This window comes from Echinops telfairi, unplaced genomic scaffold (assembly GCF_000313985.2).
Source record: "Echinops telfairi isolate 266 unplaced genomic scaffold, ASM31398v2 ScPeMD7_3533;HRSCAF=4204_0, whole genome shotgun sequence".
Lineage (NCBI taxonomy): Eukaryota > Metazoa > Chordata > Mammalia > Afrosoricida > Tenrecidae > Echinops > Echinops telfairi.
In genome coordinates, this window is record NW_022107431.1 from 95427383 (window position 1) to 95440858 (window position 13476).

Here is a 13476-nt window from a genome sequence, read left to right on the forward strand (position 1 = left end):
GCAGTCAAAAGCAAATAAATAAAAGCAACAAGACAATAAATGGTTGGGTTATATTAATTTTTATCACTTACCTGAAGAATTATAAAGCTCCTCCCACCCCAAATTGAGTTTTCTCGTTAAATATTTTGAATAATTCTTACTAATCATAAAGTCGGATGATCTTATCACTGTGTTGTTGTAATTTATTCAAATAAGCTATTTCATTCCGGTAACTATCAATAGTTTGGTTATCTGCATCTTCTAAGTTCACATATTTTATAGCATGTATCTGTTTCTTTTCATTCAACACTTGAAATACCTACATAAGAGGACAAAGAAAAGAGTTTAGAATATATTTTTACTTATGTAACATCTTAACACTTCTACTTTATTAGGAAATTAGGAAATAATTCAAAGGAAATAATGATGTGAGCAACTGAAAGTTTCTCAACCTATTCGTAGTATATAAGGAAAAGAATTAATCAGAATATGAGTAACAGTTCACTACCAATCAATAACCGATGACTATGGGTACTAAATAACTCAAAAGATGTAAACCTGAAAAGTTTCCATATTAACCCATGAAGGGGGTTTCAAAAAGCTCACAAAGAATGGGATTTAAAAGATAATGGAATTTTCCCACTTTTTGAAACTCCCTTACATACTAAAAGTAATTACATAACTCCATATATGCTCATAACACTCTGTTTTATGCCTTAACTACGGAAATAATCTAAAGAAAAAGAAACACAATAATGTTAAGCATGACTATGTGATGTGATTTACTAGAACTATATTTTGGACATATTACACCTCAAAATTCTAGGAACCCCCCGCCCCCCACCAAAAGTTATATCAGTTGGATATAAACATTGCTGTCAAGTGGATTCTGACTCACAGTGACCCTATAGTACAGGACAGAACTGCCTTACTAAGGCAGCATTTATGGCAGCAGACTTCCAAACAGAGTAGTACAGAGCAGCTGGTGGGTTTGAACCACCGACCTTTCAGTTAATACCCAAGCATTTAACTACTGTGCCACCAGGACTCACTCAGTTGAATATATACATTTAGAATTCAAGGCAGAGTTATGAGCAGGGAATGTAAGCATGGGAATTTTTAAGTAAAATGGTACTCAGAAAGGGCAATATGAGCCCCTACAAGTCAACACAGAGCCTCAAAAGGTAGAAAGATGGAGAAAGGGAAATTTGAAATACTTTTGTTCACTTAAGTATTTAAAGTACTTACCTTACTTGAACCTCCACTTCCTATCTGCTTCAATATGGAATAAATTCTTCCTTTAACTGTAATGCATTCGTTTGCTAAAGAGGATGCTGGCATCTAAGTAATTAAAATATATAAATAAAAATCCAAAAGAACATGTTAAAAAAAAAACTGGCATGTAAAATGCTTCCATTTAAAAAATACCTTAAGTATTAAAAAAAATATTTTTAAAGGAACTTGTTCTTCATGGTTTAGTCAGATAAAATTACTAAATGAACAGAGACAAGCTTCTAATATGTCCTTCTCTAATTTAACATAAACACTTAAGTCTGAAAGGCGAAAACGATACTTTATAACCAAACTTGCAAATACCCAAATTATCATTTGCCCCTCTACTTTTCATTATAACACCTCTTTTCTATTGCATACAATTATATCTATGTTCTTTTCTTCTTATCTAACATGATATTGTTAAGAAGGCAATGTGCTAAGAGCTCTAAACCAATCAGGTAAATGTGAATTTCAGCAATTCTCTTTTTTGTTGGTGAATGATGTTGAATAAGCAACTTAAGTTCTCAAGTTCTCTGAACTTCAACCTCTTTCTTGGTAGACAGAGAGTTGGGAGTTTTCTGAATAGACAGCTGGGTCTTTCCACATGAAGTAAGCCTTGCTAATTCAAAAATTTTGTTTAAGGAAAAAAAAAACCCAACAAGTGAGAAAAATCAGCTGTCAGTATGGAGGTCTAAAAAATGTGGTATTTGAATATAACTACATATTCGTATGTTAGAAGAGATCTACTTCTAAAGCAAAAAGCATTTAAAAGGTGGCCCATATATTAAGATGGTATAGAAACTATTCACTCCTAGGTTTGAAGAATCAAATCTGTTTTAATATCTCTAAGACTGATTGTTGAACTAAACTGTACATTCACAAAGACTCCGGATTTTAAACATATGATTTAAATTCAAATTTATCCAACACCAGTTTTAAAGAATTATTATTGTTGTTTCTAAAAGACCCTTTTTTTGGTCAAATCTTTGGAAAACTATCTAAGTCTCCTGAAATCTTCCTTAGTGAAGTTTGGTCAATGACTGTACCTTAAATTAAAAAAAATTTTTGTGCCAGGATATATTGTCTTACGGGTTGATTTGTGGCCACTAAAAATACAAGGGGTGTAAGACATGAAAAAGATTCATTTATAAATTATCAAGGGTTCATGAGGGAGGGAGGGTGGGGAAAGGAGGGGAAAAAATGAGATGATATCAAGGGCTTACTTAGAAAGAAAATGTTTTGAAAATGATAATGGCAACATATGTACAAATGTGCTTGACACAATGGATATACTATGTATGGATTGTGATAAGAACTGTATGAGCCCCCAATAAAATTATTAAAAAAATAAAAATACAAGGGGCTTAAAAAAGTTGTGGAACACCAAAAAGCGAACAGAGTTTTTCTATAAACTTTTTGAAGTCCCTTTCACATGTGTTGTGAGTCCTAACACCAATACCTGTGGTTAATGTTTGTTTTATTAATGAGACAGCTATCAGTATAGGGTGTGTCATAAATTAATCTCTTGAGATAGAAGAGAGCAGATTAAGCAAACAGCAAAACAGCGGGGTTGAGATAAGACATACCTTGTCAAATGAGGATCACCAAGAAACCAAAAGTCAAAGCTAGAAAGAGACAATGACCCTCCCCAGGGCCAGCACCCTGAATGTGGCCTTCAAGTCTACCGAACAGCGAGAAGACACGTTTCTGCTTTTGAAAGACACCCAATGAAGATAAGTGTTGTAGCAGCACTAGATACGACACACTTTAATTATATTTTCAAATCTGTCATCTACATAAAAGAACTCCTTCAAACAGGAGACAGGCATTCACTTTTTCCACTTTTCTTCTTGAACATTTTATTGTGGTTTGGGTAAATGTTTATAAAGCAAATGCATTTCTTTCTCATTCAATAATTCATATACATTTTATCTCCTGACATTAGTTGCCGTCTCCTCGATGTAATAGCATTCTTTCCACTTCTTCCTGGGAAACTTTGTTTCTATTTGACTATCTTTCTTGTCCATTACTGCTTTCTAAACTTTCTTTTGGGTAAATACTGCCCTTTTGGTCGTATAAGGTCAACTGTTTTCAGAAGCACATTCCTCAAAGATGTCATTGTTCACTTCATAGGCCTCTATTGTTTTTGTTGAAGGATGATCTCCTGGAGGCTACGTTCCAGGTTTGTTTGATAATTTTTGTGATTTGGGTGAGTTTATAGAGAAAACTGGTTTTCCAATCCATAATTTATACACATTTTGGTTCTTGGAATTGATCCTTACAATTTAACAGGATTCCCTGTAGTTACCAATTCCTAGGGGTCGTAGGTTCTGAATTGGGCTGCTAACTGCAAGGTCAGCAATTTGTACCCACCAGCCACTCTGCTGGACAATGAGGCTTTCTGCTCCCACAAAGATTTCGTCTCAGAAACGTACAAAGGCAATCCTACTGAGTCAGAACTGACTCACTGGCAGAAGTTTATCCTCTTTCCTCGTTCAGCCTGCCTTTTGCGCTTTCCCACTGCCAAGAGTCAGTGCTGACTTGTAGCGATGCCGGGGGTTTCCGAGACTGGAGCTGTTCACAATTCTGTCTCCACAGTTGCTGCTGGTGGTCTCCGAGTGCTGAGCATGAAATCGCAGCCCCATCTGTAACCAGGATATCATCGGGGCTTCTCTTCTGAGCTTTAGCCCTGGGCAAATGCTTCTCTTTGGAGTAAGTATGGTTGATGGTTCTAAGCAGGGAATAACTCCTAGGTGTTACAGCTCACTGATACAGGCCTATCAGTTGGGTGAAAAGTGAGCCATGGGGATGAGTTCAGTTTTGGCCTGAAGAGGGTCTAAGCGACATAGCCCTGGGGGCGCTACATCAGTCTTTATGTGACCAGTAGTAATTCTAGCCTTTTTTCCCCCTTCCTTTTTTCACTACTTGGAGTTTGGTTTCACATTTTCTCCCATTCTATCCAGAGCCTCTTGTGATCTTTTTCTGAGCAGTTTGTAGTGGTAGGCTGGCACCAGTTAGTTCTTCTGGTCTCTAGGTTGTAAAAACTCAGAGTTGTTCACAAAGTCCATTAGTCCACTGGATAATTGCACCTTTGATTTTACTCATTCTTTCTTGGTCTCAGATGAGGAGAGAATAGTTAGTTGCACCTTTGATGGCAGTTCTCAAGCTTTTAAGTTCCTAATCACTATTTATCAAAATAGGATGTAAAGCACTGTCACTGTGGACTATTTTATGCCAGTTGACCTAGGTATACCCCAAGACTATAGTCTTGAGCACCCAGGTCTAGTGACTCATTCATTCCCTCATGTTATTTGGTTATGGCCAAGATGTTTTCATAACGTTGTCCCCTGCATATGCTTTACATTTACTGACACACAAAAAACATACATGAAGGAGTACAGTTTGAGGGTGAAATTAGTGCATCATAAAAGTCAAATACATGAGACCACAATCCTGCAAGAGTGGCGATCTGAGTAGATGCTCAGACAGACACAAAGGCAGAAGAGGTGTGGGAAGGATAGTATACCCACAAATATGTATATCAGACAGAGGATATTTGTACATGAATATGTACTTTTGATGTAAATATATCCATGAATGTGGTGGTGCATACAAAGGGAAGTTATGAAAACTTATTTCTATGTTTACTTGTGTTTTATTGACTATGTAAAAGCATTCAACTATTTAGACCATAATAAATCATGGAGAGCCTTAAAAAGAATGGCAATTCCAGAATACTCTACTGGACTCACATGGAATCTATACATGGAAAACAGGCAGCTGTGAGAACAGAACAAGGAGCACCTGCATGTTTTAAAATCAATAAAGCTGTGTGTCAGGATTGTAACCTCTCACTACACTTTGTTTTTCCCTTTCTTTTTAAAAAGATCATTTTATTGGGGGCTCTTACAGCTCTTATCACAATCCAACCATCCATCCATCGTGTCAAGCACTTTTGTACATGTTGCCATCATTTAAAAAATATTTTCTTTCTACTTGAGCCGTTGGTATTGGCTCCTCATTTTCCCCCTGCTTCCCCTATGAACCCTTTATAAATTATAAATTATGAATTATTATTTTCATAGCTTACATCATCCACTGTCTCCTTTTATCCACTTTTCTGTTGTTCTTCCCCCTGAAAATTTCTTAAGACATAACCAAATACCTTGAAGGGATGAATCACTACACCTTGGGGCCCAGCACACCAAGGCTAGTTGGCGTAACATACGCTATAAATATAATATTCTATGTCTTATTTTGGTGAGTACCAACTAAGGTGCAACTAATGGTCTCTCCTCAACCGGAAGAAAAGAGTGACGAAAATTAAAAGACATACGGAAACGATTAATCTAGTGGATTAATGGACCACGCAAACATCAATGTCCACAACCTTGAACAAAATAAAAACCAAACTCGCTGCCATTGAGTTGATGCTGATTCACAGTGACCCCACTAAGCCAGAGTAGAGCTGCCCCGTGGGTTTCCAAGCCTGTAACTTTTCAGAGAGGTTGGTGATTTTCAACTGCTGACCTTGTAATTATCAGCCCAACAAATAACCCAGCACGGTCACCCGGACTGAGACCAGAATAAGATGGTGCCCAGCTACAGCTACTAACTGCTCTGAGACATTAGAAGGTCTTACATAACTTATTTAGAAATAGTTCTCTTGATTATTATAATACACCCATATTGGTGTAAACCAAACACATTTGAAATAAGAGATTAGATATAAAAACAATGTCATATAGTCATAGCACACACATATGCACGGGACAGAAGCTGAAGAGAGGCAGGGACCTGACCAGAGAGAGCTTTCTCCTATTGCTGGTGCCCCAAATTCAAACTCGTAGCCCACTAGCAGTTCATGACAGCCACCCACTGGCGTACTGTTCTAGCAATGCCAAGTAGAACACACCTATTATCGCCATTCTGATATTTCTAAACTTATTTTTTCAGATACATTCTATATTCATTAACCAATGCAATGTACTTAAACTAGGAGGAGGCTTAAATAGATAACTATTCAATGAGAAAAACTTCATTAGCTTGTTCAAACTCTCAGTGACAAGGCACACGCTATATAAAGATGTCAGAAAACAATTTTACTAAGTGGGCATAGGAATGGAAAAGTCAAGACTTTTCCTGACAAGTAGGTGCTGTTGTTTGAAAAAGAAGACAAAAACAAAAACAAAACACTAAGAAATTAATTATACCTAAACAAAATAAAACTTGTCAAACCTGCAGATTTTGAAGTGGTGTAGCTGGCATGTGATGCTGGAAATAGGCAGCTTGGCTATAAGGTGTTGAAATCTGACAAGCTGACAGAAAGTCATTCTTTACGACTGGAGTTCTGAAACTAGAAAAGAAAACAATGAAATCACTGAAGCTCGAAAACCAAGAAACTGATTCCTATCACATGGATTTTTAAAAAGTCAATAAATACCCACGTAGCACAACAAACAGAAAACAAGCCAACTTTTATTATGTAGCTAATATTACTTATTCTACATATACCATCTCCTAATATTTTAACTGGGAGATTAAATCTTGTTGAAAAGTAGTATTTTTGTTCCCAGACAAGAAATCTTTGTTAGTAAAATAAATAGTATTTCAAAATATAGATTTGGAGCTATTTTTTTAAAACAAGGATTTAGCCAAAGCAGAGGTTAGTGTATGGCTGATCTTAGATTTCAAGTGGAACTTTTTACAACATGTTCTATAATTTTATTGCAAAAATGTCAATCTGTTAGAAAGATCTGAATTACATCAGAAGTTTGGCTGCAGAGCTTAAATGTGTTCTGTTCATATTTGTGCTTTATTTTGTTCACTGCTGTATACTTACGACATAGGACCTTATACTTAGTACAAAGGAGCTCTACAAACATTTGCTGGAAATAATCTAGTATTACAAAAAATAACTCATCATTGTTTAAGCCCTGATGGTGTTACGATTACTCTATGGACTGCAATTCACAAGGTTAGCAGTTAGAAACCACCAGCAGCTCCTCGGGACAAAGACGAGGTTTTCCACTTCTGTAAACAGTTAGCGTCTTGGAAACTGACGGGTTGCTATGAGCCAGTATTGATTAGATCATGGTGAGTTAGTAGTAGTTATTTATAAATAATAAAATGGAGCAATATAAGGGCAAGTCAGGAAGCACTGCCACTACAGCTCTAATCCAAAATGCTTAAACATGTCTGTGATCCATGGATGGCTGCACACAAGCTCTCTCACTAATTCTCCTTAGGATGTCTTCAAAGAAAAGGTCCGATCAGAACAGAGGCTTCTTAGGGTAACAGGTGGGTCAGTTACAACTAAGACCAATAGAGGCCAGCTCAAGTCATAACAACAGAAGTTGGGGATTCGCAAGGGTTAATCTTGATTTTCTTGAAGAAGTTTCAAGAAAATGGAAAATGGCACTGGTGAGTTTTGGCTGAAGAAAATTGAGCCTAAGAACTGTTTTCCATCACGACAATGTACTTGCTCATTCTTTGTGGACAGCCAGGGATGCCCTAAGATAATTTTGTTGGGAAATCTTCCCCATCAACACTACAGATCCAATATATGCCCTTCAGACTTCTTTCTGTTCTCCATATTAAAGAACAATTAAGGAATGTGAATCCCAAGGATGCCCTAACTACCATTTTGACATGGTGTAAATCAGAGAGTAGAACTCTTTAGAGAAGGGTTAGAGAGGTGGAAATGCTATCTTCAAAGAATAATGGACCTAGGTAGAGGGTATGCTGAAAAACAATTTAACTTTACATTTGGGTATTTTGGGATAATAAAGGTTTCCATACTTTTTAACTTGCCCTATAGATAGAAAAATTATATTAAATAGGTAAGAAATGGGTTGTATGATTTCAAAGGTCAATTCTAATTAAGATTAAAAGATCACATTGTGACAACAAAACAAAAAAGACTTATATTCAAATACACTGAAAATATTTTAAAAATATAGCCACCCGACGAAGGTTATGATGGTATACCATATCCCTTTATTTTGAAATGTCTATTTGCTTTTTGAAATATGACCCTTCTATTCGTTATCAAAGACACTCAATTTCTTTACTAAACTGTCATTCCCATTCAAATTTTCTATTCTTGAATAACTCCAGAATTATGTGAACTACTGTATAAAACCAAACTCACCAGAAAAGATATTGAAATTAACACCTCCCTTTTCATAACATCTCTCTACCATTTATTCTACCCTAAGAAAGCTAACCTTTAAAATATCTCCATCATAGAAAAGTATCCATTTGACAACTCATGCTTATAAATAAGCTTGCAATCTGAAGAACATTTATGGCTAGAAGCAGATTACAATATAACAGAGCTTAAATTCACATCAATCCTTTAAAAATTGTATCATTGTAGATGCCTTCCCCTCTCTTTACAGTTGAGATAGTCGATACTGACAAAAGTGTGACTTTGAAAACTCAACTAACACAGCAGGATTAAACCCCAGATCTATTGGGTTCCGAAAGCCCATCTTATTTCTACTGCAGCACTCGACCTCCCAAACTAAGTGCTGAAAGTAATTACCAGTGCATATAATCATCCAGGGTACTGTTGCTTGGTGTCTTACAAAGAGATTTTGGATCAATCCGTTTAGGTGCTGATATTGGTGGTGACTGTTTTGAAGCTGAAAAGGCAGGTTGCGCAAAAGGGGTAGGTTTCTGTTAATCAAATAAATAACATTAGGATTCAGATTTTTATATTATTCCTTGGCATAAGGATTTTATAAACAGCCTAAATTTTAAAAGCAAGTAAATAAAAACAGGAAATACAAAAACAAGTAGGCAGATGTACTCCCAATTTCTACTCTAGTATAATTTTACTCCAAATTATGAAGCCTATTTATTATATACTGTTCAGACTGAATATATGCTAAGAAGACACTGTTTAATAAAATGACTGGATACTGTAAACAGACATTGAATTTTTATAATGTAAATAAATTACAAGCTCATTAGTACTAGCGCCCTATTTTTTTCTCCTCCCCCAACTAATTTGCCTTCTTTAGCTATTATTTTGCCTATCATGGACATTTTATACAAAATGGAATCATAAAAGTCTCTGTGATGAGGCTCTTTCACTTAGTCACTTAGTCTATGTTCATCCTTATCAGTACTTCATTCTTTTTTTATTGGCAAGTGAATTTGCACTGTATGTATATATTTTGCTTAGTTATTAGATTTAGAGATATCTGGGTTGTATCTACTTTTTGGCAATCTCAAATGATGCTCTGAACATTTGCATAAGTGTTTTTATGGGGACATGTTTTAAATTGATAGGTACATACTTAAGTGTAGAATTGCCAAGTCACATGGTGACTGCATGTTTAACTTTTGGAATCCCTGCCAGTCAGTTTTGTGCCTTTTAACATTCTCATGAGTAGCATATGAGGGTTCTAATTTATCCAATTCCTTGTCAACATTTATAATTTTTCTTTTAAATCATAGCATTCCTAGTGGGTGTGATGTGGTATACCTCACTGTAGTTTTGATTATAATTTCCCTAATAATATATATGTGGTTTTGAGCTCACTTACTTACAAGTTCTTTTTTTCTTTTTAAGAGCACATAATCATTCAAGATTCAACATGTGAAAATTCTTATCACCTAGTATTTGCTAAATATATTTTATTACTTAGATCATATTCTGGAAGTGTGGTCCAGGAATCCTATAGGAAGGTTTTTAGGGAGTCTGGATGATATTTTCATAGTAATACCAAGACATAATTTGCCCTGTTACTTCTATTCGCTCATGAGTACACAGTGGGGTTTTGCTGAGGCTATCTATGACAATGACATGTGATAATACAATAGACTAAATGCAAAAGCAGGTACAAGAATCTAGTCTTCTGTTAAGCCAATCAGTAATAAAACCTGAAAATATGTAACATTACTACTCTCCTTACTACATTTTTTTTGTTTTGAAAGTTACTTTTAATAAATTCACATGTAATGTGTTTGTTATTTTAACACATTTTGAATGTCTTTTTTTTAAATGTAAGAAATTCAGACAACATAAGTTGCATAAATTAAAACTCTTAAGGGGCCTACAGACAAAAATGTTTGAGAACCAGTGAGTTAGAATATACAGCCTTTATCAACTTTCAATAAATCACTGAAAGAAATATTGAGATGATAGCTATAGACTATTAAGTATGGCTATCTAATAGTCTGCCACATTATTCTTTCTCAAATGGGCCCTAGCCACTGTGCATGACCATTCCGAGTGTTATAAGCATTCATTCCCTATCTTACGTTTTTCTATTTTGTCCATTAAGATGACTGCAGTAAGGTGCCAGATGCTTTGCACTAGTTCAGAGGTCAGCATATTTTTCCCTGATAAGAATAAATATTTTGGGCTCTGACAAAGCGTCATGATTGCAACTACTCAATTCTACTGTGGCAGCACAGAAGCAACGACCGATCATTAAGTAAACAGAGTGTGGCTGTGTTTTCACCAAAAAAGGCAAGAGGTTAGATTTGACCCACTGGCTATAGTTTGCCGACCCCAGCACAAGTTTTGAAGTAATCCAGAAAAATATTTATGAAAAACAGGAAAGAAACGGACATATGCTTTTAATGGATCCAACTGCTACTGACTGTTCTTTTGTGAAGGGGCAGAAACCTCATTTAAATAAACAATTAGAAGTCATCAAAAAAGCAATGGAAGCAATAAAGATTGATATCCTAGGCTTTACGGAGCTGAAATGGACTGGCACTGGCCATTTGGAATCAGACAGCGATATGGTTTACTATGCCAGGAAGGACGTATTCAAGAGAAATGGTTTTGCATTCATCAAAAAGATCTATCTTGGAGTACAATGCTGTCTGTATTATAAATGCTGTCCGTGACAGTTTCTCTATTCCCATCCAAGGATAACCAGTTAATACAACTACTATTCATATTGATGTACCAATGGATAAAGTTCGTCATGAAGAAATTTGAGAATTTTAACATATTCAATTTGAAATTGATCAAATATTCAATCATTATTGGCTAATGGAATGTAAAAGTTGGAAACAAAGAGGAAGTAATTGGAAAATATGATCTTGTTGATAGAAATGAAACTGGAGATAGCATGATAGAATTTTATAAGACCAACAATTTTATCGCAAATACTTTTTTCTAACAACAGAAAAATACACCTGTATTTCTCCAAATGAAATACACAGAAATCAAATTGATTACATCTGTGGGAAGAGATGACAAAGAAACTAAATATTAGCATTAAACTAAAACATGATCATAGGCCAATGCTGAAACAGACCATCAATTGCTCCTAAGTTCAAGTTGAAGCTGAGGAAAATTAAAACAAGCCTAGAAGAGCCAAAATATGACCTTGAGTCTATGCCACTTGAATTTGGAGAACATCTCAAGAACAGATAGCACACATTGCATCCCAACGACAGAAGACGTGATGAGCTATGGGAGGACAGCAGGACTTCATACATAAGAAAAGCAAGAGGTCATTAGAAGACAGGAAAGAAAAGATCAGTGTGGATGTCAGATACCTTCTGAAACTTGCTCTTTAATTGTAAAGTATCCAGGCAAATAAAAGAAATAATGAAATCAAAGAGCTGAAAAGAAAAGTTCAAAGAGTAGCCTGAGAAGACAATGTAAAATTAAATGAATAAATATTTAGAGTTCAGAAAGCCAAAAAGGAAGTAGTATACACCTAAATATCATAAACTGAAAGACTTAAGAAAAAATTCAAGCTTAGAGTTTTAAGATTGAAAGATTCTATGGGCAAAATATAGTATGATGGGGAAACCATCAAAATATGATGGAAAGAATATACAGATCACTGTATTAAAACAACAACAACGAAAAACACAAGTCAATATTTAACCATTTCAAGAAGTAGTAGTACACGATCAAGAACCAATGGGTTTGAAGAAGAAAGTCCAAGCTACACTGAACGCGTCATCCCCAAACAAGGTTCCATGAATCAGTGGAATACCACTGGACATTTTTCAACAGGCTGATGAAGCACTGGAAGCATTCACTTATCTAGGCCAAGAAATTTGAAGACAGCTACCTGGCCAGCTAACTGGAACAGATCTGTATTTATACGTATTCAAAAGAAAGGTGACGAACAGAATATGCAAATTGTAGAACATGTTATCAATGTCACATACAAGTAAAATTTTGATGAAGACCATTCAACTAAGTTTTCAGTGAGCTGAAAGAAATTCAGGCTGGATTCAGAAGGACATGGAACAAAGAATGCCATGGCTGAAATCAGATGTATATTACCCGAAAGTAGAGAATTCCAGAAAGATGTTTACTTGTGTTTTATTGACTATGAAAAAGCATTCTACTATATAGACTAAAACAAATAATTGACAGGCTTGGGAAGGATGGAAATTCCATAAAACTTAACTGTGCTCATGCAGCAACGGTACAGGAATCAAAAGGCAGTTGTATCAATGGAACAAGGGAATAGGATGGCTTAAAATCAAGAAAGGGTTGAATCCTCTTACCAGACTTGTTCAATCTGTATGCTGAGCAAATAATCAGAGAAGTTGGATTATATGAAGAAGTATGTGGCACTGGGATTGGAGGAAGGCTTACTAGCAACCTGAGATATGCAGATGAGACAACTTGGCTTGCTGAAAGTGAGGACTTGAAACAATTGCTGATGAATATCAAGAATGGTAGTCTTCAGTATGGATTGAAACTCAATATACAGAAAACCAATATGTTTAAAACTGGATCAACAGGTGGTACCATGATAAATGGAGAAATAATTGAAATTGTCAAAGATTTTGTCTTGCTTAGGTCTACAAGCAATGCTCATGGGAGCAGCAGTCAAGAGATCAAAAGGCGCATTGCACTGGGTAAATCTGCTGCAGAAGACCTCTTTAAAGAATTGAAGGCAAGGATGTACTTTGAGGACTAAGGCACACCCGACAATGCAACGGTATTTCTATCATCTCATATGAATAGGAAAGTTGGACAATGAATAAGGAAGAATGAAAAAAAATGATGCATCTGAATTATGGTGCTGAATTAGAGTCCATGAATGTATCACAGGCTGCCAAAAGAACACGAGGTGTTGAAGGGAACAGGTAGCAGACACCAAAGAACAAAAACCATCAGTGTGACCACCTTCCCCACATAAACGCTGAAGACGAATGTGTGCATGATAAGTGTGGTGAAGAAGGCTGATGGTGCCCGGCTATCGAGACTTAAAGGCT

At 35.9% G+C, this 13476-nt stretch overlaps 1 protein-coding gene across 2 annotated transcripts in view; it reads right to left on the reverse strand.

Annotated features, from left to right (window-relative positions):
- The window catches only part of TTK (TTK protein kinase), a 52216-nt gene that overhangs the window by 11868 nt on the left and 26872 nt on the right, over positions 1-13476 (reverse strand). For both annotated transcript variants that reach the window (XM_045294517.1, XM_045294516.1), the window contains exons 11-14: positions 8804-8937; positions 6493-6610; positions 1228-1320; positions 141-298 (exon numbers count right to left, since the gene is read on the reverse strand). In XM_045294517.1, the coding sequence (XP_045150452.1) occupies positions 141-298; positions 1228-1320; positions 6493-6610; positions 8804-8937 (503 nt within the window). The remainder of the gene's footprint in view (positions 1-140; positions 299-1227; positions 1321-6492; positions 6611-8803; positions 8938-13476) is intronic.